The 26,990-nt window shown below is 39.1% G+C and overlaps 1 protein-coding gene across 1 annotated transcript in view; it reads left to right on the top strand.

Moving 5' to 3' along the window:
- Positions 1-711: 711 nt before the first annotated feature.
- The window catches only part of LOC108670916 (ras guanine nucleotide exchange factor Y), a 33,565-nt gene continuing 7,286 nt past the window's right edge, over positions 712-26,990 (top strand). The window contains exons 1-2 of the mRNA XM_018158413.1: positions 712-1,270; positions 26,423-26,902. Coding sequence (XP_018013902.1) covers positions 974-1,270; positions 26,423-26,902 — 777 coding nt within the window. The 5' untranslated portion in view covers positions 712-973. The remainder of the gene's footprint in view (positions 1,271-26,422; positions 26,903-26,990) is intronic.

Genomic DNA, 26,990 nt, shown 5'->3' with positions numbered 1-26,990 from the left:
AGTGGAGATCAGTCCCGTTATTTAGTAATTCCTGTTTTGGATGCCCCTCACTCTCAGTCGTTTTTCCCAAGAATTGTTTTAAACCTGTAGTACGGTTTATCGAAATTATTTTCGTAGATTTCTTCTGCACTTGCGAGATTCAGTAGTTTTGAGCTATACTTTTATCTGTTCACTCAAATTTAACTTTTTAAGTAGAGTTTAATCAAGTTGCAAATTAAAATATGGCTTAATTACAAGCCATTTTTCCGTAGATAATTTGATGATTTCAATGATTCATTCATGATTCGGTTCTCAATTTAATCATGAGGTCTCGAAAACTGTGAAGACCTCTGGCTCTTGGTATATTGTTTCAGAGGTCTAAATAGCATTTAATTATTTTGAGTTGTAAATAAGTTCGCAAAAACTATAAACGCCTGATTTTTGTAGGTATACCTTATGTATAGTCGTGCCTGAAAAGTTCGTCATTCATTTACACTTGATATTTCACAATTTTTCCACAATATGTAACAATTACAATTTCACAATTTTCCACAATATGTAACAATTACAATTTTCCACAATATGTAACAATTAACAGTTACAATGTCAAAATTAGAACTACCTTATTGCCAAATACTGACCAAGTCTTAGTTTGGGGATTATTGTCCAAGTTTGAATCATCGTTTACCCTAGTTGACTGATGGCATCTCGTTTAACTCTAAATGTTTTTCCAGAAAATTTGAGCTTTTTCTCGTTAAAGTCCTTCGGTCATGTGCGTCATATTTGTATCCCAGTCATCGTAAGACACTAGTCATTACAATTTAAATTGTTATTGACTGTATTATTCTTTTTATTCAGAGGTTGCTCGGTGCATTGTGAACCAGTGTTTCAGCAATAATACTCTTGTACTGTGGATGCGATTCATTACTGCTGTGATTGCAGCGAGCATTTTATCGTCGCTGAAACTAAAGTTAGGTTGTGTGTTTGAGTTGAAATGGGTCGCCTAAAGCCGTGGAACAACTTACCTCCTGTGCTGCAGTACGGCAGGTACCGTCGTCTGCTAGAGAGCGCCCGGTCCACAGCTCCACTCGCCGACTCCAGCGATGACGATGTCAGCGACGCTATACTCGATACTGAAAAAAGAGATAAGAAATCCAACAAGGCAGCTAAAAGCCACCATACTACGAGGAGGAATAAGAAGAAAGATGCAAGTCGACAGCTCATACAAGAAAGTTTCCAGGAGCTCATGTCTTATTCCTGCGGCCAGTGTGGCCACGTCCAGACCTTGCAGGTGATGCTTACTATCTTAATTTGGATTTAGTGTTGATGCGAGCATTACGTTCGTAATATCTGTGTCGAACTTTATTCTGATGTCTTGCTCAAAACTTTATTTAATCTTTCTTTTATGGTCCTCAATTAAATAAATATGTTTATGTGGTGAATTATTAATTATTACTCCAGGTGTATTAATTTCCTCTTTTCCTACGGTGAATCATGTATGTCAATGTGAACATCCCATTTCATGTCACAGAAAATTTGTGGGTTTCTTTGAAAGGAAAGGTCAATCCTGTGCTCATACACTATAAAAAAGTGCCAATGTTTATCATTAGGTAAGGTTACCGAGGGCAGAACTGCCTTATGAAGGGTTAAGCATAGATGCAAATAGCGCGCCTAGCAGCAGCTGCCCCGGCGACTGGGCGGCCTTCGCATAGCTTCATAGAGAGCCCCGCCTGCCCCATCTCTTGCGCCCAGGCTTACGCCTTGCTACTTATTCAATAATATTAAATACGACGCAATAGCGCCGCATTCAAGTGTTTATAATTTTTGTTATCTGAACATAGTAGCCAGAGTGTTTTTAATTGTTTTTTTAATTATATTCGTTATTTTCTATTCAATTTAGTTTTCTTTCGTAACGTTTAATTAAAAGTTCTGCTCCTTAAATTCTCTATTTACGTATGACCGCTTCTGGTGTTACTTATAGCGGATTGGTTAGTTTCGAAACCGCTACAATTCAAGAACTTAGAACGGGGATTATAATACGAATTTGCCGAGGATAGTGTTTTAAGTGTATTTTGTAAAGTATGGAAGTTGCACCTCAAGCATTGGCGGATCAGGCTGTTATGATCCTATGGATAACTGAATCTACGAACAAACAAAATGTCAATCTTTAAGTAGCTCGGATGGTTTGCGAAAAAATCAAATATTCTAGAAAATTAATAAAACTGATAACAGATAAATAGTGTCCCTACATACTCAAGCATGGATAACCCTTAATTAAGTGAATATCGTGAAAAGTGAAGGCATTGGACATTGGTGAGGAATGTGACACAAATTGTACATATTTACGTACATGGAGAATGAGAATATTTGAGTGATCTTTGATCTTGTGAACTTTGCAGCATCTTGTTAGCAGGTAGTTCGTTCTCCATTGCCGTGCTGGGCAACTCTAAAGGTTAAAATTGCTATCATATCTTACTCCATCTCCACCGTCTCCTCGAGTTCTGAGTTCACCTCAACGTTGTTGTCAGGTTCATTCCGAAAAAATACGAATTTATGGCTGATTGTGCTCGTGCAATTTCATAAATTCTGGAAGCCGTTAACGTGCGACAATACTCATTTGCAATTAACTTGAAGGTGCGATTTGTAATTACGATCGTGGAAACGGAGCCCGGGATATTATATGCATGATCATAGATTATTTGCTTGATTAAAATCTAGTGACAGCGGTTCCACATTTGACTACAATTGTAGCTCATTGTTGTAGGATTGACAACAGTTGGCTGCGATAGTTTCCTGGTTCACTTCATGTAAAGTTTGAGAAAAAATCACAAAGGTCCCATACACAAGACAATTTTCAGCATGCATGTGTCAAGTTGCCTACCTATGTCAGGAGCTCATGTCGAGATGCGCGGTTTCATCTACGGAAATTTCCTACCACATTTGGAGGTCGTCGTTATTGAGTAGGTATATATATACATTAGTATTCTTTCTCCGTGTACCTCGTTTTGTTAAACGAAAATTTTTTTAAATAGCTCTCGATAAGCGACGGGATAGATTTGAATTATCCTTTATTTGTTCTGGAGGTTGTTTTATGAATCAATATAATTTTACACTGCATATGTGATCCCTTACTACATTCAGGCGACATCATGGAAAGATTGACGCTTAATTTTTTTGTGATCACGAATTTGGTTTCATTCGTAATTTTTTCGGCATTTAATTTTCAGTGTTCATAAAGTGGACACTCTTCATAAAATGAACATGCTTTACATGATTTTCAAAGGTATTCCATGTCTGGCATCGTTCTCTCCGATTTTTTATCGCTCTTGTAACGACATCGCGTCATTTTCTTCTGCCGTTGTATTCTCGAAAAGCAAATTCTCTCAAAAAAATTAATGTATATCTTTTAAACGCGTATTTACTTCTATTATATGTTTCAGGAACTCATCTGTTCAAAAAGAATGTCAAGTTTGCAGTGTTTTGCATTTATATATTATCAGTGTTAATTAGTTTGTGGGCAAGTGTCGGAATCTTGTGTCTCTTGTGGCTTTGGTTTGGTTAACCGAGACCGCCGGAAGAAAAATTCTCTCTGGTCGTGGCCAAAACCGCATCTCGAGTTGCCTCTTTTCTCATTGTAGTCACACCAGCCTATTTTATTTGGAGTAATTTTCCTGGAGATTTATTTTTTGTATCGTTGCATGCGATGCTCCTTAAATGGCGTTCTGTATTAAAATATCCTTTTTCTTTGAATAATAACCGTTTTTTTATAATATCGCCTCCCTGAAGAAGCTACTTTCGAAATTCATACACGTTTGAATTTGATTGAAATACTACTGTATCTTACTGCATATTTGGTAATACTGTATACAATTCTGTATCTACAGAATTGTAGTAACTGAAATCCGAAATCAATCTGCAATACGTGCATCATGGAGGAACGCGCTCGCGAGCGCGTTCATAGCATGGCCGAGGCTTGTGAGAAGCGTCAGGCTTACCCTACACATCGACATTCTTTTCACGGCCGCTGACCTGGTGCACATTCTGCCTCCGGGACCTTCACGTGATACAACTTTTGCCTCGGCACACTCACTGCGCCCTGCATGCCGTTGAATTGTTTTCATACTTCAATAACACTACTCGATGATGTTCATCCCTGGTAATCTTTTATTGAAGCGCTGCCTAGTAACAACAGCTGAGCTGCACGACGCTGAATAAGATGGTTACCATCAAGCCAGATGGTCCGATGCAGGTAAATTTTATTGTTTAGTGAGTTAACGGGTTTGTTCCAAGGGCATTTACTTGCGTGCTCGAACACTGCTGGGATGAAACTCATCAAGAATATCAACTCTATGTTCTAATTTACGTGGGTGTATCATTTTGGGTATTACAAAATATCCATAAAATCTTTATATTTCCCCTTCATTTCATGTCTCAGCTTCTGTCTTAGATACAAAATTTATCGCTTGATTCATTTTTGATTTATTAATTTTTTTCATTTTCCCATATCAATTTTATTATCACTTTTGATTAAGATCTGTGCTCCGAAAATTGTTCTCAGTAGTGAAAACATTTCCACAATCGTGAAACTTTATTTTTTGATTTCCTAATTATGAATTTTTTAACACTTAGCATTCTTCTCAAAGAGAAACAGCTCTTGCTCCGACCTCAGCTGGTAGCCTTTTGACCTTTGCCACATAGAAGGCGTAGCGCCACATTCTCTTCTTGTATTAAACACGGGCCATCTCGCACGCAGTTCGTATTAACTATAGCATGCACACGAGCCGCAGTTCGTATCAACGCACTTCGCACGCAGGAATTAAAGTTTAAATATAATTGGAAACTATGATTTTATGTCGTTAACATTTATTACTTCTAATCATTTTAAAATCTATTTCCAAATTGAAATTCCATACACGTAGTCAAACGGTTTTGTTTTTATCCACGCTACTCTTTGTTGTTGCACAGGTTTGGTTACAGACTCACTAGTGGCAAAAATTACACCGCAATTTTGTCAAAAACATTTCGTTTATGTGAAATCTAAAGGACAGTTTTAGTTTGAGTCAAGACTTCATTCATTTCTATAATCTATAGTACAATTTGAACGCTTCCGCTGCTTTCTTAAATTGCTTCGTTATCTACCTGAGTATCCGCTGCCGCTACCGTCCCTTATCCTCGATCTTTGTCCTGCCACTCGAATGCTTGAAGGCAAGACCCTAGATCGCCCCTGCGATCTCTAGAAGAAACCTTTAGACCCGCGGGTCACCACCTTTGTTTTTCTGCCCTTCAACTTGAGCTTCCCTAACACTCGCCCCGCTTCCGCCGACTGCTTGCTGCTGACGCCGGCTGCCTGCACCTGCTAACGGATTTACTCACCCGGCGGCTCGTCTATCGTTTTAAGCCTGATTATACACTGAGTTCGTGTTGAGTTTAGTTCGTAATTCGACGTTGGTTTTGTCAAAAAAAAGTTGTATTCGAATTTATTTGTTTTAATGAGATTTGCTATAAAAATAGTTCAATCCGTTGTTGAAAAATTACACGTTCAACTGTTTTTTTTTGTGGATCCCATTACTAATTCTGGTCTTAACTCAAGAAAGTTATTCCCTTCATTACCGATCATCGGCTGCATGAATTGTATTTAACATTCAATTCCAGGAATCCGGGAACAGAATAAATAAACAATATCCAACTGCCTACCTGATATTGGACGCATATCATAGATTTTTGCCAATTCCGGCGCTAGCATCATTTGATTACGTAAAGAATAATCTCTAAATAGCGCATGCGGTGCGCTTGGCAGCGCAGTTCAGGCTACTGATGTTATGCGTGGAAGCGCACGGTTGTGGCCATGTATGGAGCCTCTCCCACGCTCTCTGGCTTCCTGTTAGCATCGTCATCATTGCAGCTCCTCCTGCATTGCTCGTTTCATTCAAATTCATCTCACACCCATTAACGTGTTTGCCAAAACTATGTATTTGGTACACCGTACGTTTGAATTTATCAACTGGTTACACGGCTGTTCAATTTATATTTCAAAGTGCAAGTTAACATTATTCAGAATATCTTTATTCAATATCAGTGTTCGTTGCCATTATTTCCAGTTTTCAGCTTATCTTGAAGCTCTGTTTCCACTGCATTCTTTCTCGCTGTAGTGCCTTTCGTTTCAATGTTCATTATTTCTCGTCTATAACTCATTTTGGCTTCTTTCCTTCAGAAAATATTTCAATAGTATGGTCTAGGAAGAAGCCTTTCATTCAAGCATGTTTCATTAAAAATAATGCCGGTTTTGTTTAAAATTTCCTTATTATTTAAATTTTAAATTATATTTTGAATTTTAAGCGAACTAATATTATTTAAGCGAGATTTTAACTTTATTTGTGTTCACTTATTCGAGTAAAGAATCACGATAAACCTTGGTGCTTTACTTGCCGCTAACATCACCTCTACGATGTGTGCCTCATGTTGTATGTAAGCGTTTAGCAGTACATTACTGAAGTAAGCATCACCTGTACAATGTGTGCCTCATGTTGTATGTAAGCGTTTGGCAGTACATTACTGAAGTAAGCATCACCTCTACAATGTGTGCCTCATGTTGTATGTAAGCGTTTGGCAGTACATTACTGAAGTCAGCATCACCTCTACAATGTGCGCCTCATGTTGTATGTAAGCGTTTAGCACCGAGCTGCCTGAGCGAGCGAGTGTATGGTCGTAGAGCAGACATCCCTGCCAACCCTATATACACGCTACCCGGACTCGCTCATTAGGGCAAAATTTGCATCTAAATTGGATGGCAGGAATGTATTTTGGTGGTGGAGTTATTTACCTCAGTGTTCATTGCGTGGCATACCTGCTAATTACCCACTAAACGCTCTTAATGCTCCGCCGGCCATGCGTTAAGTGGCTTCTATTAATAGAGCGCGCGTCGAGAATTTTCCCCTTCTCCTGAGTTCCAGAAATTCCCCCCTGACCAGCACCGCTTAGTACGGTCATAACAACAGATTGCCGCTCTTTGCTTCGCTTAACAATTTCGTCGATTTATTATTTCCTTCATGATAAATTACTTGGCCTCTAATTGTCTATAGACATCACGAGAGCTGAAGGTTTCGCTTTATTTTTTGAAAAATCTTCATTTTATTTCGGAGTTTTGTGCTTCTAATTTGATGCAGTACAAGTGTTAGCGATCTCGTTAGAAGCAATCTTCGATCTACGTAAAGGACAGCTTTTCCTGTGCAGTCTGCAGTTTTATATGCTTACCAATCAACTACATAATAAAGTGATGGTTTTCAGCAACGCATGCATTATTTCCTCCATTGTGTTTTAGTGCGAGAAGATCGAAAGGTCGAAATTGTCTCGTGCTCAGGCCATGTATTTATGTTGATGAAGCATATTGTCCTGTCATTCATTTCTGACATTTCTATCGTTCCAGCTCTTTTAACCTTCTTGTAACTATTTGTGTCAATTGTGGATGTGGTCGCGATAAATGTACAATTTTTATTTGCTTTCAGAAATCACTTACCGATGTAAGATGAAATTTTTAGCTTCTTGTCCGTTGAATACATTTTTAATTTTTTTTATTCAATAATGTTTACGATGCCGATATTCAGCAGAAAGAGTCCGATTTTTCATGCAGTGTATTTGTAGTCTTGGTAGTTGGTGTAGTTTTGGTTCACTACTAATTTATTATTTCAATTTAATCGAATTATTTGTTAATAGCATGCTCTAAGAATGCATTGACTTCAATTTCAATAAAAATTACTATCAATTTTTGAATAGTTGTGCATGCCAGTCATTTTTTATGTTTTTTGGTCAACCGGTTTAACAGTTGTCCGAGTAGTTTTTGCAACGCGTTTTTTTTTTTGCATTGATAACGGTGAACAGCATAGATGGTTGCAGCTATTTTTTACGCATATCTTTCGAACACAAACTTCATCATTCGTTCCCGTGTTCATCGTTCTTAGGAAAACTATATTGCTACGCAAACACAAAAAAAAATGCTAACTTCTGCTTTTTTGTCAGGTGTTCTTATTCTTTGAGTTTTATCATGCATTTTGTCAATAACTTCGAAACCACTATTTTTACGAAGTTATTGTTACGTTAAAATAACAATCTTAGTTGTTTACTTCGCATTTACTTGAGAATATGTGCTAAATGATCTGCGAGTTACAGCCCTTCAGAACTGTCTCCTGCATTGTTGCCTATACTTCTTCCTTTTCTTTCTTTTCAATTGACCAACAAATATGACGGTTTATCTATTTTTCGTCTAAAGTGGAATTGACGCGCAGAATTGCAGCACAACTTCAGCAGTTTGTGGTGGCCGCATTGTTGGTTTACTCATTCACTGAATGCCAACATTGCGTTCTAGATTTTCAATGCACGAATTTTTATGCAACATCTAATACCCATTACTCGAATGGACCCATTGGCCTCTCCAAACACGCGCGTCCTCATTCCTGGACGCTCAAACTCTTACGAAATTACTACGGCTGCCCTGGAGCATTGTGATTTGAAGGCTCGAGCTCGTCTATCTTTTTGTTCATTTTAATCTGTGATCTGGTGCTGGTCACTAGCAATAATATTCAATTATGAATTTTAAATGTTATTCACAAATAAGAAATAGATGAGCCCATTTTTTGTCAATAGGCTACGAGGCTATAAATGATTAATTGACAAATAATCTCAATAAAAATTTTCCTTAAAAATAGCCTCGTCCTGATTCGTATGAGACCTATAGTTGCTAAAAGAGTGCATGCTGTTATTACCGTAAGTAATCAAATCGGCGCGTCGTGTGGTCACAAAATGGACGTGTGGCGGGATATGTCCGACTACATCTTTGTTATTCACAGCCTTGCCTGATGGAGAATTGTCAACCATTGGGTGAAATGGTTGGTGTTTGACTCACGGCTACGCATCCGCATGTATCCGCTCGGTACCAATTATTATTTCGGTAGCAGATCAGTGAAGTTTTTGTTTCGATACGTTCTGCGATTTTGTTGTCCACGATCATTACGAAATGGTTCTTTGAGTGATGATTGAAGAAATATTGGTCGCGTTGTTATATAATTTTTTCTTACTCTGTGAAATTTCTTCTGCGCTCTTGTAAAATACGTCAATGATACTCTCGTTGCTCAATAATGGCTCACTTCGCTCTGGTACAAAAGTGACCGGATTGTTTTGTTTTTTTGGGAGAAGGAATGCTGACCGTGCCTTCAAATCGCCCAATATTTGTGAGTCGAGTATGTGCGTCGAATTGACTGAAGTGGAGTTCGTCACGCTCCACAGTGGGATGGTTCAACTCTCTTGAAGCTTGAGATTTTTTGTTTTGTGTAGCCTTGTTCATGATGACGATTTATGTTAGGTAATGGCACTTGGCTTTGCCATGGTAAGAGGCGGTCGTGAAATTTGACCATGCTTTATTCATCTTACTTCGAATTGGGACCTCTTTCCGCTTTTTACACTATTGTCTTTCTTCATTACAACATTTTTGGCTCATTGCGCTATGAGAGTTTGTTCATGATTGACGGTTTGGAAACTTTTAAGTCAGATTTTGAAGTCATCTTTGAACCCGTAATACCTCTCGAAGGCGAATTTGAGTGTAAAAAGTGCGATCTCCTTCGAGCATGGCAATGCTCTTTTGGGTGTTGTCACCATTGAGCATCCTGTCGCCTGATGAAGAATGGTAATGCATCCGGTCAACTTTTGATGGACACCTGCATTCCATAGAATTACTCTTGAATTATTATATTTATCTATATAACTACAAAATCTTGGACACGTAACTGCAATGTATATCCTACAGCAGGAATAAAATTGTCAGCATATACACAACAATTATTATTATTATTTTTTTGCAATGTCTTAACTGACTTTAGTTGCGAGCGATTCGTATCGTACTTTTCGTTACTATGGAATTTCAATATATACAGAGTTCTGAAGACTCTTTCTCACACACTGTTTTGCATGCACTTTCAATATCCACGAAGCTTGTCGACACCGTTCGTTGCACGATTGAGTTGGTCGCTGGCCAATAGGATCGTAGGTCACATTCCTGTCCGGAACTGAAGCAGAACTGTTGAGCGGTACAACGATATACTAAGTTGCTCATCCTGATTTCTTACATTCATATGTGCGTTCGCTTCTGTATTGACTAGTAATGGCTTTTCATAATTTTACATCTGTTCCCTGAACCTCTTTGGAGCGCAAGTAATAGCGCTTGCAAGCTGCAACAATAGAATCGCGTGTAAAAGCAATCACTTTCTATAGAAACTTGCATGAATTGACTACTTATTAGAGTACCTGTCAACCACACTTGAGTAAAATATTTGTTGTGATACTATTTGTTCAAATTCAAATATCCCTCTACATATCAATCATAGAAAAATATTAGTATAGGATCTGCGTCATTTGAATTATCTTTCTAGACTTACCGAACAATTTACGAAATTGTGATGAATGCCAATGTTAGCGAAATGGAACGTCGTGCAATGCGCTTCTTTCTAAAACTATATAGGTATTGTATTATTTGTTAAACTAGTTTTTCGTAAAAACTGTGTACAAGGTCTTCCTTGCAATGACATTTTTTTCATCATCTCGGCGAAAATCATGCTCGGCGCATTAAATCGCTGTTGAATAAAATATTCCGTAACAATAATGCTTCCTTCGACATTATGAAAGGTAAATTAGTTTGACAAGTTTATTACGTTCCCTCTGCAATTGGAGTGAAGTCCTTGCATGAGAACGGTAAATTCATATGGAATGGGACCAGCTTTGTTAAAGTTTTTGAGTTGCTTGTTTTGATAATTTCTACTATCCTATTTTCGCTTTATGGTAATGGATTATGATTATCTCGTTCAACAATTCCCCTTTGCTCAGTTGTTGCGTGCACTGATGATAAACTATAAATCTTGCATACAAACTATACTGCACATTTTGACGACGGAAATCTGTACATGCATCTTTTGACCATTGAGAGTCCATTATTTATACCATTGAGAGTTCATTTATACCATTGAGAGTCCATTATTTAGGCCATTGAGAGCCCATTATTTAGACCATTGAGAGCGGTTATTTAGACCATTGAGAGTCCATTTATACCATTGAGAGTCCATTATTTATGCCATTCAGAGTCTACTATTACCATTGAGTCCATTATTCACACCATTGAGAGTCCATTTATACCATTGAGAGTCTATTTATGCCATTGAGAGTCCATTATTTATACCATTGAGTCCATTTATACCACTGAGAGCATATAATTATGTATGGGCGAGCGCAGTGCGTAAGGAGTGCATGCCGGGCAGCGAGAGTTGACCTTGACCGCTGACAGTAATGGCGCTACGTGGACACGCTGGCCTGCCTCTGCCAACTGCCACAATGTGGCTGTAGCCACCGCGGTCATCTCGACACCCAGTCTATTATATATTCCCTATTGATTATTTTCCACACGCAGTCTATTATATATTATATTCCCTATTGATTATTTTCCACACGCAGTCTATTATATATTATATTCCCTATTGATTATTTTCTACACCCAGTCTAAATATATATTATATTCCCTATTGATTATTTTCCTTACTGCTGCGTCATAAACATTTATTTGCTGCGCCATATACATTCGAGTCGTAAAACTGTTCGGCTTGTATTAATGCGAAACAATTTGGCAAATATGAAACATTCTCATGCAAATATGGAATATTAAACTATTATGTTTGCCTTCTGAGCTTTCTCTATTTTTTATAATTACGGTAAGTGATCGAAGAAAAAATTTCAGTTCTAAAACTGAAAATGAACGTGTTCATATCTCTTCACAGTCAAAACAATTCATCAGTGTTACGGTACGCTATCATGCTCAAATTATTTTGCGAATGAAATTAATGTTTCCAGAAAAATAACTAAATAAAACTGCCTTATAAGGTCTTGATAAGGGTCACAGTAGACTGCGACCTATTAATCGTAATAGTTATTTTTTTCTAATGTAGCATATGTACACCGAACGCCGTACAAACAACACCGAGGCCACCGTGTCGCTTTCTACAACCCTTGCCCGCACAGACCTCAGTGCAACACATGCATGTCTCCCTCTGACCTCCACGCAACACCTGTCCCCTCCCTGCAGCACATGTCGTTCCCTGACATACGCAACATTTACCTTCCCTGCTGCACATCCGCACACTGACATCATTACGTAATTTCTCCTACCCTCCAATCCAATGACCACCACGCAACAGCTACAACAGCTGCCCCTCCTCCTACACTGACCACTATATGCGAGGCCTAAACCTTCCCCACCCATTGACCCCTGCACAGGACCCGCCGTCCCCACTAACCCGTACGCTACACCTGCCTCACTAACCCCTACGCTTCACCTGCCTCACTAACCCCTACGCTACACCTGCCTCACTAACCCCTACGCTACACCTGCCTCACTTGCTACACCTGCCCCACTAACCCCTACGCTACACCTGCCTCACTAACCCCTACGCTACACCTGCCCCACCAACCCCTACGCTACACCTGCCTCACTAACCCGTACGCTACACCTGCCTCACTAACCCGTACGCTACACATGCCTCACAGTCACTAACCCTACGCTACATCTGCCCCACTAACCCCTACGCTACACCTGCCTCACTAACCCCTACGCTACACCTGCCTCACTAACCCCTACGCAACATTCGCCTCCCCATCGGTTCCAACGCAACAGCTGGTCGCGACTACAGTCATCGGTGCTGTCATTATCTCATTGTTCGTAGTTGATATCTTAGTTAGTTGAGCAACCCTTACGTCAACTCAACCGTAACCGTAGTTGAGTAACCGTTACGTCAACTCAACCGTAACCGTAGTTGAGTAACCGTTACGTCAACTCAACCGTAACCGTAGCTGAGTAACCGTTACGTCAACTCAACTTCATTAGAATTGATCGTTATTAATAGAGTGTGAAAAGAATGTTCCGTCTGTTCGTTTCGCATCATCCACACATGTGGCTACCAACGTGTCAACCTCTTACAAGATGAGGACTTTCCTCGTCTTGTTGTTTGGAGACCTTGTTGTCAAAATGCTTGACTGTTACGGGACTGCAGGAAACGTAACGTTCCTGAAATTATTTTAAAATTTGCTATTCAGAATTTGCAGTTGCATTCTTTTTTAAATGCATTTCTACGCGGCTCCTTTCTGGTCCAGGCCTCTGAATGTTGTCAATAATCAGATTTTTGTAGAGAAGCGATGCTTAATTCATTCCCTCGTTCGTTTAATTCTATTGTGGGATTGAAATTTCTAGCGTTTTGAATAAAATTGGCGGATCTTTACGAATCTTGACGAATCTACGGCGTTCTGAATAGAATTTACCGTCATTCTTCAATCTCCGCATTTTAATAAAAACCACTTCTTGAGCAGCATTAGCGTTGAGCTGCTGTAGTAACTATTCATAGTCTAAGCACGACCTCGCTGAAGTAAAAATGAGCAGTCGCCAGTCTGCACGCGTGCCGCGAAATTGTGTGCATTTAGTGCAGCCCTGCGCGCCATGTATGGATGCGTTATGCCTTGACATGCCAGAGTTTTTTGTCGAGCCTATTGCATCCTTTCCCCTCGCCGCCGCGTTCGTCGGACCTGCAGACGTGCTCCTCCCCCGCAGACGTGCTCCACGTACCTATACCAACCTTCCTCTCCTTCGATGCCGCGCTTCTCGTACCTACCGTCGGTACCTAGGGTACCTGTTCCACCTCTGCGAACGCGCTCTACCTTGCGGCATATTCCTTTCCCTCTCCCGCGTTCCACGTACCCGCCAACCTGCTGCTCCTTTCCCTCTCCGGCGCTCCACGTACCCGCCAACCTGCTGCTCTTTTCCCTCTATGTTATAATTTATGTAATGTAAGAATCATTTAAGATCTTATTCAAGAAACTGCCCATGTACATTTGGATTTAGATAAATTTTGCAGTAAAAATAAATTGTTCACGAATGAGTTCGTGGCAACAATGTTAATTAAATTTCGAAATCAACTTGAGTATTTTGCTTCGTTGCTTATATTTGTATATTTATTTAGTTGAGTTCTAAAGTCTGAAGGTTAGCTGAAGGTTACATTAGTATAAATTACGTTCTGATCGTTTTAATATTCGTCTCTCACCTTGTCTGTACCACGACTATTCAATCATAAGAGACAATATAGTACTTTTTATCTAATTCTTCCGAGCTCAAGATGCGCTCCATCACGTAGCTTACTGCTCGGTGATAACAATCATTTAGGCTGTAAATCATTGCACATATTTATGCTTTGCGATGGCTGCATGCATGTAGAGTCCAGTTTTTTGTCAGAGTGATAATGACATAAAATATCTGACTTAGAAGGCGTGTTGATCTAACTGTGCCGAATGAAATTCATATTGCTCTAGACGCTTGTCAGCAGCTAGCAGAGAGAAAACAATATGAATCGAAACTGAAAAAAGTATCTTGTAAGCTTTTATTTTTAATGTCGTGTTGATGTCTGGCTAGACTAATCCATTCCTTGCCTACGGTCTATAACAATCTTACATTTGCTGACGCTGCCTGACTTGATTTGAAAATGCCAGTCTCATGAAGACTGTCTGAGTAAAACAATTCAATAATTTAAGTGCAATATTGATGTATTTAATAGCATACTCAGCATGAGATTTTAGCGACCCAATGCATACGTGCTCCAGAGACAGAATTGCTATAAGCGTTCCCAGCCTGTCTGTTACTCTCGTTTCCTTATCATTGCTCTAAATTTTAACCGTGAATTTATCTCTTAAAGTATCAGAGATTGTAATTCATCTCCTTGCCGAACAGGAAAAACAACCTATATACGAAGAACATCACAAGAGGAACCTTCTTAATTCGTAGGTTTAGTAAATACATGCTTCACTCGTCAGTGTAGCAATAATTTTCTTATCGCTACCAGAAAACGGAAAGAAATTTTCAAAACATGAACAGACACAGATAAATTTATTTCCTGTTTTATGTTAAATATTTTTGCAGCACCCGAACGTTGTTTGGAAGATAGGACCAAGGATATTCACGTTATAATTGTCACTTGACGACGTCAAGATTAATACGCAATAAAATTACGTTAAAATAACTGATTTGTAATTTTTCTCACTAAAACTTGCATCGATGTAAAGATACGGAAACTTGGAGGCCCACTGAGAAAAATTATAAAATTAGGAAAGGAGGTACCCGAGAGTGGCAGGTGTTATCGTTTTTTACATTGCTATTATTGCTAAATAAATCCTTGTTCATGTTCGCGGTAGCATTGCAGCTCATCATAATCAAACTCGTACTGGGATACACTCGCACACAATCGTATAGAAACATCAGCTTCATCAATGATCGGTGCAATTTACAATGATGCAAAACTTTGCTTCAGTATCTGACCTCCAAGCATTGCAAAATATCCTGAATCAGTTGCCAACGTCGGAAGTCTTTGCGCTATTAGAGCAGAGCTGCTTCATGTACCAAGTGCATTGATATGAATGAACTTCATTCGTTGGAACAAATTATGTTTAGGCCATTTAAGTAGTCTCTTGACATAGTAATCAACAGTAAATTATTAGTCAATGTGAATACAAAATTAAGCCTAAATGTTAGGCTAAATGGATAATAGTAAAATTGATCAAAATTTTGATCCAAGATATCATGATCAATTTTATGATCTGGGATATATTAGCTTTAATAAATCATTCGAAATCTAAGCAGTAGTGAGTTTGGCAGTTAGGCTGATATGTTAGGTGAGTTCGGGCAGTTGAGTGATGTGTACCTATTAGTCACAAAAAACATCAAAATTTAATCATCATAAGACGATGATAATAAGAGATGATGTACATTTAAAAAATGAAAGACCTCCTTCAGATATAGCTGTACGATTGAATACCTCGCAAATCGGCTAAGATTTGCTTCCTTATGAAATTCAATGAAATTGTTATTCTGCAAGTTCATACGAACGTTTTAATTTCGGTGCTCTTGAAATTTGTTCTTAAATGAGTCATGGGGGGACCGATGAATTTGAATACGATGATGTATTTTTACTGCGCAACAATTACAATTTTATAACACGTATTAAAGTTCTAATCCAGACACACAGAAGTTTTATCCGATTTTCCGTGCCTCTTAAACGCTCGAGTCCAGTGTTTATGAAGTACTTCATTTTGTTCAAACTCACCGCGTTTTATAGCGAATTCGCTGAGTCGTGCATCGCCTCAATGCGCATCGAGTCTATGGAGGCTCGTGGCTTTGTCCTTAGCGAGGCGAGTCTAAGACGGCGAGACTGATATTTTGTTGTGGTATTTGACTCACAGAACAAAATTATTGTGCAGACAAATCGGTATCAAACTTTTGACAATGGAAAGTAATGTATTTTATTCATCCAAAACTTTTTTGACGAATTTTATAATTTGTCGTTCAAAAATAAAAAGTAACGTGCAAAATATAAAATGTAGTGTGGAGAAGCTTTTTAGATACTCCACGTTGTTGATTTTACAATCGTTGTTAAAAAATTATTATTTTAATCAATCATTTCATATTTAGGGAGAAATTATTCTTCTAATAAAAAAGTAATCGTTTTCACTCACAGTTAAGAGTTACCGTACATATTTTTAGTCCTTATCGGAAGTTAAAATACCTATTGCATATAAGTCAACGATGACCATGCACTGGAAACTAGATCAAGGAAACTCCATCAAATCCTGAAACTAATTACTAAATTGTTTATTTTTTCCTCTTCCTATTCTTTCCTGTTGTAATATACGACGTGCAATGAAAGTTTGTATTTAATAGGAGGCCATTGGAATGAGAAAGTTCATTTGGAGTGCGGTCTCCCGGCGCTTGCGTGGTGACGGTGACGAAGAGGGTGATGTTACGTAAGGCGAGAATGAAGCAGCAGCGGCTTGTGAAGCCCGGTAGCGCATTCCTCTTTGGTCACACCCGCGCTTGTGTAAACAAACTTGTGCGCTGATGACGCGCGCACATGGAGCGGCTGCCATACGTATATATAATCACGGACACACTGGGATATTCGATTAATCTTAATTGCTTCGTTAACTTTTGATGTATTGTCGGTCTCTGAAACTTTCTTTAGTTTTGTGCACTCATTTGCGTTTTTCTTACTTTGAGTTGAGTAATTAGAGTACATCTTGTGAATTATACGAGGAAGATATCATTTTGCTTTTGAAACCGTGCTGGTACTGTCATACGATGTTGCCTGTTCTGTTGCGATTTTTAAGTTCATAGCAAACTGAAATTTTCCTTTAACCATTACCGTTTCAGCATTTCGTTCCGGTTACGTTCTCTCTTCTGTCGAGAATGTTCTGCACATCTTTTAAGTATCTAGAAAGGAAACATACAGTACTTCGTACAATTCATTTGCATTATCAGTTATTGAAATACGGCAGCTTAACGAATCTGCTAAATATTTATTACATCATAAAGTGAATTGATCATTTCATGGCCTTCTGAAATTTCCAGAATTCAGTTTTCACTCAGTCTACGTGTTATTAACGAGCAGAAGTAAATCGTTATATAATTACTATGGCATCTTAACAACTCAATTCCTGGTAATTCCTTTGTTATTCCATTCAAGTGCCTCTCACATCTATGTATGTTTTCCGTCTCAAATGATTGAGGCTTTATCTCAATATAACGACTAGATGGACAGCTGCTTCGAGAACCGTGATGATCGAATGTTTTTTTTTTTGTCGGGTAAGAACGCTATTATTGCCTTAACTCCAAAATTATAGCTTCGAAATGTATTTAATTTGGACAATTTTCGTCGCATTATTTCTACTCGTCTATAACTTAAGGAATGAACTTGATGTCCTTATAGTAGAAACGTTTTCGACTTGCGCTTATATGTAATTTATTCTGTTCTGATATCACCGCAAAAAGCTTTTATTAGATTCTTCTCGCGCCATGCCTATCCATTCGACAACATATCATTTGTTTTATGAAACATCTGCCAGCGGACGCATGAAGAAGTTGCATTCTTGCGGGATCAGAGAACGCTTAGTTTTTGTTCGAGGTTCTGGAGCTCTCACTCCCTGCTCTTCTTTCTCTCCTTCCACACAGCAGCTGCATGGTGCCGCTATGTGGTGGGTGACTTGGCCACACAGCGGCTGGTGCCGCTATGTGGTGGGTGACTTGGCCACACAGCGGCTGGTGCCGCTATGTGGTGGGTGACTTGTCCACACAGCAGCTGGTGCCGCTATGTGGTGGGTGACTTGGCCACACAGCGGCTGGTGCCGCTATGTGGTGGGTGACTTGGCCACACAGCGGCTGGTGCCGCTATGTGGTGGGTGACTTGTCCACACAGCAGCTGGTGCCGCTATGTGGTGGGTGACTTGTCCACACAGCGGCTGGTGCCGCTATGTGGTGGGTGACTTGTACACGTCATCAGCTGATGTGGCACCGGCTTCTTGTGCCGTCAACTCTTCCAAATGCAGCGAAATCAATTCATTCCATTTTGTTGTTGCATTCATAATAATACCAGTTCAATCTGACGATTGGCTCCATTATAAAAATACCAGTTTATTATGATGATCGAAAGACTATAATTATTCGTATGAGTTCTTTTATTTTATTTGGGCATTTAAATTTAGTTCTTCCACTCTTCGCGTTCGATTATAAGTTAAGTCAAGTTCTGCATCGCGTGAAAGAATATCACGCATACGGATTAGCGGCTGCTCAACAATTTAAGCCTTATTTTGCCTCTTCGATTGTCTTCATTTGCCAACTAGCATTCATTGTAACCTTCATGTTCATGTTAGCTTGCTGCTCTACCATTTCTAATACAGTTAAGATGAAAAATCCTCTTATTGTATTTTCTTGTACCTTAGATTTCTGTACTTTTTAATATTAAATACTTACCGTCTCGTTTTTAATCAGTGCCTAACTCCAACCATGCATTCATGTATTTTTCCAACTGATAAATATAATAGCCATTTAATAATTTTAATGTATAGATCAACATTCGCTTCAAGTAAACAATATACTGAGTATACACATTTTCATAGAACTACCCCTATCTCAGAAGCTACTGTTGGGTTGTCCGCCATTAACTTCAATTGTTTGTGTAATTTGACGTGTCACTCGTAGATTCTTCCCTTCTTGCAACGCTTTCTTAGAAAGTTCTTTGTAATTGAGGCTCGACATTCTAGCGTCTCATGATGGCGTCATTTGACCGCTGATCTTCATGCGGGCTTGAAGTTCATCACAGCCACGCGAATCGATATTCTCGGATTCCTAGATAAACTGATTCATCGTTAGTATGCTTGATAATAAAAATAGGCCCAGCTTTAATTTTTTATGTGAATTATAAAGTTTTCACCTTCGTCATAGGTACTGTTCAGGACCTTTTGACGATGATGAATTCAATATAATACCTTTTCTGTTTCGTTTAGTTAGCTCTTCTTTCGTGAAAATAATTTTATAATTCGAGTAATAGAAACAAATTTGCTAGATCATCGCATGAAATTCTAATCTTTGGAACATTTAACCAACTAGCTCAAGTTAAAATTTATGCCTAGATTCTCAAATGTTCTAGTACATTGTTGCAAATAAACATTGTGTTTGCTTTAAAACTTTTCTTTCGATCATTTTTTAATCTATAAGTGAAGAGTTCCTCAATTTCATGCGTACTCCTGTTATCTGTTAACATATATTAAAATAACTTCCCCTTACTCACCAAGACTCCTAATGATAATATGCTGACATGTTCTTTGGCTGGGATGCATGTGTTGCGTCTAAATTATCTCTCTTTTATTTTATTATCTTTTTTTCATTTTAGCGTGGGTGATCTCGTGATTAACAAACTTTACGTGTCACGTAGTTACTTCAGTTTAACACAATTTTTGATCATCTACAGAACAAAAACAATATGGAATTTGCATATTTACATACACGTTGAATATATGGCATTTGATTCGATGGTATAAGATTTCGTCAATTCGCTATTTTTATCTCCCGAACCATTATTAATAATCAGTTATTAATTTACCAAATACTGGAAACGTCACGTAATGTTCCTCATCTATTCGGTATGTGTTACATTGTTGCCTAAAATGAATCTCAGCGTGATGTTTGTAACTCACTTCCGTGGTTCAGGTTTTATTCCAAAAGAACGACCACGAAAGTCCTGGCATAAAATCGACGCGGTCGTGTCAATTTACATGTACATCCGCAGCGCTGTGAAGCATCTAAACGATACTCGACTCTTTCCTGTCTACGTCTGCGCTCTGCGGGTCGGCCTCTTATGGAGTACCTCCAACGGTCTGGTTTCAGTACCTTCAATGAGTACCTCCAAAGGTCTTGTTTCAGCTCTGTTCTGTCGCTACTAATTAGCCTTTTCCCGGGACATTTTGTTTGCTTCTGAGTTTTTGAGAGAGCTTCTCTGAATTTTGAGAAGCTCAAGTCAGCATCCTTTTTAGGGTGCACGCAGAAGCTTCTATTGGAGCTCGCTAATTAGCCGCTAGCCCATGTCTTCCTATGTCTATCTGAAGTTGTTAAGCTATCTCGTGACATGATTCTCGAGGTGGCATATTTGTATACTTCTTTTCATTCAATAATTTCAGCTTTCCTTACAAACAAGCTAAGAAATGCGATGTCAGCACCTAAAATATACAAGTCATTCGTTGGTCCCGAAAATTATGAAACGGAATTGATATAAATACCCAGATTAGGCCGTGGATATTAGGAAGAGATATGTTCGGTATCGAGCAGAATTTGAATCGTGCTTCAGGTCTCAAGATATCAAGTAACTAATCACTTTTTCAAGCCGCAGTTAGGCATCTCCTGGAAAGGATATCTGGCGCTAGGGAAGCACTATAAGGCTCATTCCACCCACGGTCTTGTGACACAGGATGTGGCGGCAGCCACTCCATTCGTTCTTATTTCTAAGGCCTGTTGATTTCTCTACTTGTATACCATGCTTAGCCTCTCACTAAACAATTATTTTACTCTTGCTATGAATAACTTATCAATAGAATCACCCGTTGCTGTATTCAAATAGCGCAGTAACGGCATTCGAGTTTTTTTAACTGCTGATTTTTTATATAATCGAACGACTATTTGAATTCCAAATTAATCATTAATAATACTTTTCTATTTGTCTCACATGAGGATCAGAAAGTTTTTGAGTGACTCTACATAGGAACCATTCTAATTGATTTTAGAACATAGGTGACCTCGACTGTTCAGTTTGTCGTACGTGTCACCCAACACCACAGTTGAGGGTGTACCCCTACATCCCCTTGCTCTAAAATACTGAAGTAGAATAACAAATAACTTCTCTACATTTATGTTCCTATACGGCTGGTTGTTAGTATCGATCGATGCAAAATTATAAACTAACGAAATGAAAATGCATGCAAGATGATCATAATTATTGCAATTAACGCGAAAGGTTTCATCATACATGCCGTTTGCTCGATATGAAATTTTTCTTAATTATACGCTTGTGGTATTATTTTTAGTTTATATTGTAGTTGATATGACTCATACATTAATTATTGTCCTTTCATGAGAATTTAATGTTTTTATGGTTGATGTTGGTATTTGTGAGTTAACCTGGGCAGAAGTGCGGTCTTTGGTGAGCACAAAATGGGGCGTGGGTGAAGACAGAGAAAGCCTCGAGCGTCTCTTGCTTGCGGCTTTCTATCTCAGGTCATAAAAAATCTCGTCTCTCTTGTTCTGCTCGTCGTATCACGTCCCAAGATTCTAGGAGCGTGTTGCCCATGTTAAATGCAATTAATTATTTCTAAGTTCATTTAGATTCCCTAATAAGAACGGTGTTAAATTCAATCGATCAATATTTACAGATCAAGCTTCAATTACTTGTTAAATTTCTCACGCGACGGCTTGACGGATCATTGCTTCAAATTTCACGCTGTACATCAGTAGATTGCTCTTTCGCCCGCTTAGCACCACGATTTTCCCAAAGAATAACTTTCAAATTAGATTCCTATTTAATGGTTGAGCACCTGAGAGAATCGACTAAAAAATATTATTGCGCTATGCCAGTGGAACTGTTTTGCGTTCCAAGAACTCGAAGGCATTCGTAACGGCGACAAAAGTCGTGTATAGTTAAGACGAGATGACTTCCTGTTCGTTGACGGTCCCCCATAGAATCTTTCTCTCGTTAAAACTACCCCAATTTGTTGACTAATGAGGTGCTTGGCGGAAGTGGGCATCCATTTTATTAGGTCGAACTCTTTGCTGCACTGAATCTATTTATTACTTGTTTCTCTACAGTCAATTGTATCCTCTGAAGAACTTGGCAGCAATATCTGTGCCAGATTCTGAGATGCGAGTGAACAATGAGAGACGGGTATAATTGTGTGCACTGTTACGGCACCTGCATTTGGCGCTGCAATTTATAAGTCTCCAGTTGGCTAGCAGGGTCTCAGCTTGACGTCTCATCTCGCCGCACTAATTGGCATGCCCTGGATTCTAAGAACCGATCGACCACGCAGTATAGAGCTACACTTCTCACTTTTTTACCCTACTCAGTACTCACTTCTCGATTTCTTACTCGTATAACCCACCCGGTACATCCCCCTGTTCCTTATGAATTTGTGTCCCTGACAGATATGTTTCAAAACTAGAAATTGTGATTATTCTGCGTTGCCAGCAACTGCTCGGATCTAAATCTGTTATAAGTATTTTATCGAAATGCTACGTATCCACAACAGTAATTACGTAATTATTTAAAATTACGAATAAGCTGTTCAAATCGTTCCTGTTATTGTATCGTCATGATTATAATGTCAGCACTTCTTGTGAGACGTTTTAGACTATTCACTCAAACTTTTCTGTGGCTAATTGAGGTATCAAAGCATAATTTTCTTGAATTGAGATTATACGCATTATGATTATATTATAGAGTCCTGGAAAAATTCATTAATGGTTCAATAATACTCGATGATGACTCAACGTTTCATACTACTAATAATTTGTGAACTCGACTAACTTCATTCAACAACTCATTCATCAAATTTTTCATCCTCTGTGTTTTTCTCAGTTGAAGTCATTTGATTTTTAGCCCATTTAATTAATTCATATTACGTTGTCAAGCTATAAGTGTGCATTTACTCGGGCAACGAACTCTGAAAATTTAATTGTTTCTCACATAGAATCGGAGCTTTGAGTAATTTTTTTCGATCTCCAACATCATAAAACAAGTCGAAATGTGTCGATCTGGAGGGTTATATTAGCAAATGTGCTTCTAAATTCAATGGAAAAGTAAAGTAACGCGTCTCGCGCAGCGTGCGGTAAGGAGTTCAAGCGAGACGAGCAGCTAGCGAACGCACTTCCTGTGAGTGTAACTGAATGCGTGAGTGGGGGCCACTCTAGGAGGAACCTTCTGCTTGCCTTTCTTGCCTGTCTGCCTGCCTTTCTTGCCTGTCTGCTTGCCTTTCTTGCCTGTCTGCCTGCCTTTCTTGCCTGTCTGCCTGCCTTTCTTGCCTGTCTGCTTGCCTTTCTTGCCTGTCTGCTTACCTTTTTCTTGCTTATTTGGCTGTCTGATTTCCTTTCTTGTCTGTCCTCTTGCCTTTTCTATCTGGTTGTCTCGTTACCTGCCTTTCTTGCCTGCTTGTTTTCTTATATATCTTGCCTGTCTATTTGCCATCTTTGACTGCGTACTTGCCTTCATTTGAAACGCTGTGTATTCATTCGTATCGTGCATTTGAATGAATCGTGCATTTGAAACGCTGTGTATTCATTCGTACAGGATTCAAGGGAATCTATACGCGATGAAAATTTTGTTTTTTAAGCAATAAAAACATTGAGAACATTTCTTCTGTTTATATAACATAGTAACATAACATAGTGATCTCGGCGCTGCAGTGTAGGCCTGATGTGGCCTGTCGCCGATTCTTTTCCTTTTCGTGCCTTGTTCACAGAAGATCTAAAATCGTGTCATTTATTGGTTTAAAATTTTAAGTAGTTTCATCTATGTACTAAGGGAGATAAATAATTTTTAAAAATTTTCTAACTTTACCCGACGTTCATTGTGCAAATTTGCTGATACTATCCGTGTAAATTGTCTCTTTACGAGCACTGCATTTGCTTCACTAGAAGAAAAAACACGCGCTCTCATCATTTCACTTAGCTTGTCATGGCCTCTAAGTTTATCTTGTTGCTGGAATTACCTCTTGAGTTCGCATAACGATTCATACACTCTGGTGAACTCACGTTCTGATCGTACAATCTTTGTGGCTGTTATTAACTTATTTATAATATTATCAGATATCGTAATTCAAATGAGATGTCTCATTATTTTCTTTCTTGAACCACTTTTCAAACAAACAATAGCTTTACATATACTAATGAAACGTTCATGCTTGCTCGCATTACACGAGGCGTAGTCCAGTAAAATGAATTGGATTCTTTCTTGTTGCCGTGGAAGGCATTGTCTGTGCGCTTCATTGAGGCCGGGGATGTTGGCTTGATTTTTGCTTCGGGCGTCGCCGGCGGCTCGGAAGTTCTACCCTGAGGCAGCAAACGTCTTGGGAGCTACGCGCCTCGGGCTCCCTTCCGTTCCCAGTGATAGCTTTCTTCCTCTGCTCTCTCTCTGTATTATTTCTGTCGCTTCAAGCCTGCTTATTGCTCAATGCCTGTTGTACCTCAATACTTAATGCTTCAATGTATAGCTCTATGCGTGCTTATAGCTCAATGCCCTGAAAGACTGCATTGTCGGGTGTCAGAGCGACTTATACGATACATTTTTTCGTACAATTTAGTGTTTGTCGATGCATGGCTGTGCTGGCCTGTTTTATGACTAAAAATTCATAATGCCATGTTTTGCGCGAGTTAGATTGTCCTATCAACTAACTGACACATTCAGGTTAATTCAGCTCGATGCATTTCAATGTTCCGTTTATTAAATGTTTGCTCATAAAAGTGGTAATTCTTTCACAAAGATAGCTGCTCATTTGAATGCCTCTCTTCCTGAAGATGCCATTAGCTAATTAGTAATTTCCCGTGAGCACTGTTGTTTTTCCTTGCGTGTCCCCATGAAATCATGCCGTGTTCCTTAGAATTCAAGTGAAGTGCTAATTGTAAGCCAGTACCGCGTGGTTGAATAAGTGGCGGGAAAGAGAATGGAAAGGAAGTCTCATCGAAGACAAGGGACTAAAAAACTGCTCAATTATTACTGACGCTTCCTGCATAGCTGCTTAGAGCTCTGCTCATCGCTGATATAATTGTTGATACGCTACTGTGCGCTGGTGTCGCTTGCGCCAACGGCTGCCTTTCTGCCTGGTATTGTGTAAATTGTAAAATAAATGTGTAGTGGAAATGGAGGTGGAAAAGGTTCATTCAACATAATTTACGCGCGTCTTTTATTCTGATTTTACGAATTTCAATGATAGATGTAGCAACGAATTAGTTCATTCGCCTGTTAAGACAACTGTTGATTCTCCAAAGTGTCGAAAATTCTGTGCATCGTAGAAATATTGCATAGCATCGACTTCAACTGTGTTCATAATTACATTGGATGTGCATTCAATTACAGGGATTTGAAAACCATTGGTAGGGACAACATTTTTTTTGTGGGCAACTGCATGTGGCATTCGTAGAACAACCATGTTCAAGTATTACAGTACATCTAATTGGTAAATGAGCCCTATTAATCCGAAACTCTACTTACCACCCCGACTTGAAGCAGTATTGGGATTGGGAATCTCGTTAGGCGATGTAATTAATGTTGTGAGATTGACGGCAATTTTTCTGTTTTAATCGACAACTTGTAAGCGGGAATGCATTTTCTTATTATCGATCAGGGTAAGGCGTATAAAAGCCTAACGTTCGTCCAAGCATTATGGAACTCACGAATTATTTAAAAGGCGAAAGAGTTATGCTTTTGGCAACTTTTTCTTTTGCCACTTACATCGTGCCATCATTTGTTGAATTTAATGTGTAACTCATTCCATTTTATGTCATCATTTATTTTTAGTTTCAGTCGCCCAAAAGCATAAGTTTTTATTCGCGCATTGGTAGGTGTTTCTTCTTATGCTGTTAGAGTTGAGTGTATCGAAAAAGTAACATTTGGTTTCGTACGTCGTAATAAATGCCGTTATTTTCTCAATTTTATTAATATTGTTATTTAGGCCCCCAATTAAGTTTTTACATGATGCCTCTCAATTTAAAGCTTGTAATCAAATTTACGTATCGAACGACTATCAAGGAAAACGGCAATTTCAATTTTTTCGGACGAGTCTCTACATTATCTTTTGAAATAAATGTTCAAGACTATTCTTGATGCTGCTTGCTAAATTTGAAAACGTGGAAACATGAATTTGAAAACAGTCTCGAGTGTTATTCCGTGATCACTCCATGGCATGATGTTTCTATTTTACCACACAAGTATTGAATTACAAGTTCGATTCAAAGTATTTGCGGGCTATCTCTAATTACTTGAAAGATTTCATTTTCTTTATTTATGTGCAGGCTGAGGAGCTGAAGTCAATACTGGGACACGCCTTCCGTCTTGCGTACGCAGCTCACCTCCAGAAGGCGGCTGGACTACACGACTACCCAGGCTCCACTCCACCACCCTCACCACCTCCACTAAACACCAACACAACCACCAATACTCCAGGCTCCTCTCATCCTCTTCACCAGCATTCATCATCTCATCATCACCTCTCCGGGGGGTCATGGTCCAGCCGAAGACAGATGACCGCGAGTCACAGCTCGTCATCCCCAAGCTCGTCACAGCGACTGCAGCAACTGACTTCGTCCTCTTCTACTTCGTCTAGTCTTAAAGACAACGGTGGATACTCCACAAGCAACAATAACGCTATCAACAACACTAATAACCTCAGCGGCCTCAACAACAACAGCGAGAAATTGTCTTCGCGCTTGTTCCCGCACGACGCACTCACTCACACACACATCGACCAGCGGCCTTGCGACCACGCGTGTCTAGTGAGTGTTCTTTTTTTTCTGTCATTTGTATCCTCTATTGATTTTGCCTCATGCTTAACTAGTATTTTTCTGTATTGATGATTTATTG

Source organism: Hyalella azteca, unplaced genomic scaffold (genome assembly GCF_000764305.2).
Source record: "Hyalella azteca isolate HAZT.00-mixed unplaced genomic scaffold, Hazt_2.0.2 contig1382, whole genome shotgun sequence".
NCBI classification, from domain to species: Eukaryota; Metazoa; Arthropoda; class Malacostraca; order Amphipoda; family Hyalellidae; genus Hyalella; species Hyalella azteca.
This window is presented reverse-complemented; position numbering and strand designations above follow the sequence as displayed.